The sequence below is a fragment of the Myzus persicae genome, unplaced genomic scaffold, assembly GCF_001856785.1.
Source record: "Myzus persicae strain clone G006 unplaced genomic scaffold, MPER_G0061.0, whole genome shotgun sequence".
NCBI classification, from domain to species: domain Eukaryota; kingdom Metazoa; phylum Arthropoda; class Insecta; order Hemiptera; family Aphididae; genus Myzus; species Myzus persicae.
The window spans coordinates 4,836-10,263 of NW_019104445.1; the positions used below are offsets into that span (position 1 = coordinate 4,836).

Below are 5,428 nucleotides of genomic sequence, written 5' to 3' on the forward strand. Positions count from 1 at the left end.
TATAAAAAGAATATGTAATTGATTTATACTACTCTAGCAAAATCATTAAAATCCTTAAATTTTTTAGTAAAAGTATATTTTTAAATATCGTTTATACAATTCTACCGATCTGATACTCAAAAGACCTTGATGTTGACTGCTTATACTGTACAGTAATAGATTACTCCCATGTTATATGAACATTTAGTGAATAGTGAAACATGATTATTTAAATCAATCAAAATCAATAAATAGCAAAATATTTTGGATGCTTAAACCAACTAATTAATAAAAATGAGTTTTTGTCTAAACTAAAAATCATACAATTTTGTAATAATGATAATATATAAAGAATAAAAAATCATTGTATGAGAAGACCTTTTAATATTACGAAATAATGAACAAACAGATTTAGTTTAAAAACGATTAAAAAGTTGAGTTCTTCCTCAATAGCCTTTGGATAACTCCCAATTGCTCTCCGATAGGATAAAGTCTACATGTACAATTTGATTAAACTTTGTATGTCTTCTTGAAAATTGTTGTATTGAATAAATGCTCATAGCACTCAAGCCTAAAAATCCATTAAAAAGAATAAGTAATTTGTGCGCCTAATACATTTAAACGTTTAAACTCACTGTGTTTTAGCTGTAATCCATGAACTACCCCAAACGTACATTCCATGGTTGCGGACCAAAACTGCAGAAGTGCTGGGGTATTTTCTCAAAGCTAATTTAAAAGTTTCAACTAAATCTTTCTCATATTTTGAATTCTCGATTATTGGTATAACAAGTTCTTCATCATTATCATAGAATTTTCCTGTTTTTTCATTGAAAATTCCCTAAAAATATTTACAAATACTTTTATCTGTGAAAATACCATTTCATAGTTGTTGCTTACTTTCATCATTTCTAAGCCAGTAATCCTTAGTTCATTTTCGGGATTTAACAAACATAATTTGACTGCCTCTAGAGAATATACATGTATCACAGCTCCTGCATTTCTCTCTAAATTTTTTCCATAAATTATTAGTAAAAAAATAAAACATTTCTAATTATTTAATTTACCAGTATATGCACACATGAATATGGGAGTGCACTGGCTTTTTGATAGTTTTTTTTCAGGCTCCGGAACTATAATATCCTCACCATCCAGATTTTGAACAAGTAAATCGTCAGGTTCAATCTTTTCTTTTTGAACACCAGATGGTGCAGTAAAAATTTGGTCACTAATCATCATAAAAAGTTAATTAATTTTTTAAGCTACAATTACCAAAATTATAGTTTATTATACATATTCAAGTCATACGTAATTATAACATTGAATAGGGAAATAACTAATAAGCATATTATAAAATTATGTTACTCTATTAGATTAACACAATTTAAAGAAAATTAAGATGTGATGAACAGTAATAATTATGTACTTGTATTTAATGCTAATGCCGCCACCTGTTCCAGGGACCCAGCCGTTGGCATAGAATTGTCGACATAGCTTGGGGATTAAATGACGAGGGTGATCTTTTGAATCATTATTCTGAAACATAAATTACAATTGTGTACTTTACATTTTTTATTACTAAATTCATTATATTAGTTAAGATAAAAAATCCAGTTGTTTACTAAATATAGTAAAATAAAATACCATAAAATAGGCAAAAAAATCTATTGAGATTTCCAGTCCAGTCCCTATAAACTCTACGTTTAATTTCAATTCTATTTTAATTTTAGACTTAATTAATTAAATGTAACCTTCCATTAGCTACTCTGATAGTATTATGATATAACTTGATAAAACAAATTCAGTAATTTTTATTATTTATTATAAAACTGATTTATTAATACTTACACAAATCAATATATTTGTTGGGGCAAAATCATCAGCATCAACATGATCCATTATTAATATAAAACTTAAGATGAATTTTTAAAGAGAAAAAAAAATCTAAAAACACGTGTTTTTATAATACAATTTGAATGAGAAAATATCTAAATGCGATTATTTCTTATGATGTTGAAAGTCAATATCTCAATTTTTTACTATTTCAAACTAAATTGAAATACTCACAAACAAACCATTATAATAAAACTCGATAACTTGATATCTCGAAACTTTTTTCTGTTCCCCTCGTATTATAATTTACTATTGAGTACCAATGTTATCTTATCAACCAAAGAGTAATTAATTCTTAAGGTCTGGTTTGGCTGTTGCGACCGACTGCAGCAGTCGCCGCGTGCAACTGCTGCAGCTGCAGCGACGGTCGCGCGTACACCTATTGGGAGTTTCTGGATAAGTGGTTGCACTGGTGTGTCCGTCGCAGGTGCAGTGATAAAACCATCGAGATAAAGAATACACTGGAGCGCGCGCTCGTATACCCGCACACATAAATAAAACGAGCGTCGGCCGTCGGGCGGCGTCGATTCAAACGCTATCCCCACCACCGTACGGTAAGAAAAATATTATTACGTATGCCGTACACAGGAAACATTCGAAGAATTCACTTTTTTGTTATTGCTATAAGTGCGATTTTATTATTTTAACCTAATACTTAATGGACATTACCTACTTAATCAACATTTAAATAGTAAAAATAATAATTCAACAATATTTATAATACAACAAAGTACATCACAGAAATAAGTACGCGACTGTCCACTTCTTATTTTGTGTACCTTCACATTATAATATTATGGCTAGTCGCTAGGTAGATTATTAAAACATTGTTATGTATAATATGAACCATGTCAGAAAAAAAAAAAAAAAATGTATTGTATACAAATAGTATAACAGAGAACAATAATTTATACTTATAGATTTTTAAACAAAATAACTTTTGTAAGTTTGTGCCTGAGGGAAGAATGATTTTTGAAAACTTCACACATATTCAATTGCTTTTCATAATGTTTCATTCGAATATTAATACATTTTTGACAAATTAATGTAAATAATGAATATTCATGACTATGTGAGCCAAATTCAACATCAATAGGATGCGAGTTCGCAAAAAAAAAAAACTATTTTTATTCAATATACTTCTTCTAGCACTTACAGTACCTAATTAACAATTTCACATTTCTATGAAGATTTTTTTCCCTTATAACCACAGATTGAAAAGATTTTTCAAGTTGTTGTGCAATTAATGAAACAGCCTTAGAAGTTATTATTAATTTACCTCTATTTACTGAAGTTGTAAAAGATGAATTTTTACTGTATTCATGGTCTAGACGATTTTCTAAAAGTAGCTGAACACAATTGACACACATAATTGTTTTAATACATCTTTAGCATAATAACCCAAATCAACATTATCAAGATGAATCAAATGTTTTTCAAGGTCATTATCATCAGGAGTTTTATTTGTATCAGAAAAACTGCGTTTTTCAGATCGGAATTCTATTACATCACCTTCCGAGTAATCAAAGTTCGAATAATTTTCAGATTCAACAGTTATATTTTTGGTGAACAATAATTGCCGAAGCGTATTTTTTAATTGAAATGCATTTGGGTTGTTGTTCGAGCCACCTCTTGCTCTTATGCATCCAAAAAAAGCTCTAAATGATCCTGGGACATTTTATAAGTCAGTACAAATTTTAATGGGCTTTGAAGTTTATTTAATAATTGATATGCTACATTTAAGGTACTTTCCATAGTGATAATAAAACCAAGAACAAATATTTTTCTACCACCTAATATAATTGGAACTTCTTGTATTTTGTAAACTTTTAAAGTAACTTGTCGTTTCATCGAATATAGCTTTGATTGAGTTGATGTTTCCCGAATTTATTAGACTTTTAAAACCTTTAAAAAAAGGAATTTGGGAGTTTAATATATCAAATAAACGATCAACAAGTCTAATGAAATAAACAGTTGATTCGCTAGTTTGAAACTGTACCTCACCTTTTTTCTGTAAATACTGCAACTACAAAAGTACAAATAATAGTTTTTTTGCCGTACGGTGGGGATGATTATTATCACGGCGGCTCGTTTTCTGTTTAGGAGTGCGCGCTCCAGTGTATTCTTTATCTCGATGTTCTTAACATTGAATTGATTATAGGTTACTTAATCATAATACAGTAGATTAATTCACCGATAATTTTATAGTATAAATATTTAAATATTCATGTAGGTAACTGCTGATAAATATTATATTAAACTTTTAATTTACCACCAATGCCTGCTCTTCGTGATTAAAATCAACTTGTTGGTCGCCATTATAATTGTCCTCGATCATAGCGAGTTGCTTGATAGGAGTTTTCTGTTCAGTGGATGAATCAGCCTAAATAAATAAATAAATAAATGTTAAATTGAACGATTTGTCCTAATAAAAAACATACAACTATCTTTAAATAATGTTTAGTTTATTATTTATCAATATTTGAATGATTTATGTCAATGATAATGTTGTAGAAATATTAATGCATTTAAATTGATTACAAAATAACATAGAAAATATTTATAATACAAACAATATTAATAGTATATTGTATTATGCAAACTTGTTCAGCCAGGCAAATTATATTTTAGAAGAGTGAATAATAAAAATAAAATATACAATTATAAAAGTTATAAAAATACAAATACAAATAACGATATTTGTATCATAATTATTTAGACTCAATTACAATCTAAAAAAAAATTAAAATTAAACTACAATAATTTTATATTTATTTGTACTTTTTTTAAATATATTACAACAAGAGTGCTGTGGGATAATATATTTTAATACCGTCTATTCATTTTATTTGACATAATTTGTGTTTAACAATGTAAAATTATATTCATTATTAAAATGTTGATTTCAATTAAATTAGCATTTTAAAATAAAATATTTTAATTCTTTAGAATTCTTCAGTAATAAATTAAAAATATTGTATGTTTAAATAGAAATAAATAAAAGTAAATTATAAAATATATGATTAAATTACATTAGTTTGCATACCTTGTTTTCTGAAGGTGAATTAGGTCCTAAAAAGTTGTTACCAAAAAATGAACTTATGCGCTGGTGTCTGCAATTTAATTTTAATATTTCATCTTATAATATAAAAATAACGATGAAGAGTAGTTATACAATTTTTATACTCCTTTAATACAGATTTATCATTATAATAAGGTACTCGCGTTATGGGTCTGTCTATACGCAGTCGATTAGACCACCACCGTCGTTATCATTTTGTTATTATCAAAAACAAAGTTGTTATCATATAGTATCATCCATTATAATAAATACATACATTAAGAAATAAAAATTTAATAATTTATTTTATGCTAATTACACGTGTTTAGTATAAAACATAGTAAGTATTAAGTACCTGCAATCTACATGTATTTTTCATTATTTTTTTAAGTATTTATTACAAGTTGAAAACAAATAAATCATTGTAAAACTAATACATTCATGCTTTGTTCATAAAAATTTCAATTAATTATAAAAATTATATAAAATACTCACATA

The 5,428-nt window shown here is 27.2% G+C and overlaps 1 protein-coding gene across 2 annotated transcripts; it reads right to left on the reverse strand.

Annotated features, from left to right (window-relative positions):
* Positions 1–346: 346 nt before the first annotated feature.
* On the reverse strand, positions 347–5,048 carry LOC111042222 (probable methylthioribulose-1-phosphate dehydratase). 2 transcript variants are annotated; one of them, XM_022326766.1, is made up of 7 exons: positions 4,916–5,048; positions 4,142–4,252; positions 1,403–1,512; positions 1,044–1,204; positions 877–983; positions 615–817; positions 347–550 (listed from the first exon to the last, which is right to left on the reverse strand). In XM_022326766.1, exons 2-7 carry the CDS (start codon positions 4,205–4,207, stop codon positions 490–492), a joined length of 708 nt encoding a protein of 235 aa, XP_022182458.1. In that variant the 5' UTR covers positions 4,208–4,252; positions 4,916–5,048; the 3' UTR covers positions 347–489. The 2 variants fall into 2 exon arrangements, with proteins under 2 accessions (XP_022182458.1, XP_022182459.1); XM_022326767.1 differs by lacking the exons at positions 4,142–4,252; positions 4,916–5,048 and adding an exon at positions 1,825–2,083.
* Between the last annotated feature and the right edge of the window lie 380 nt (positions 5,049–5,428).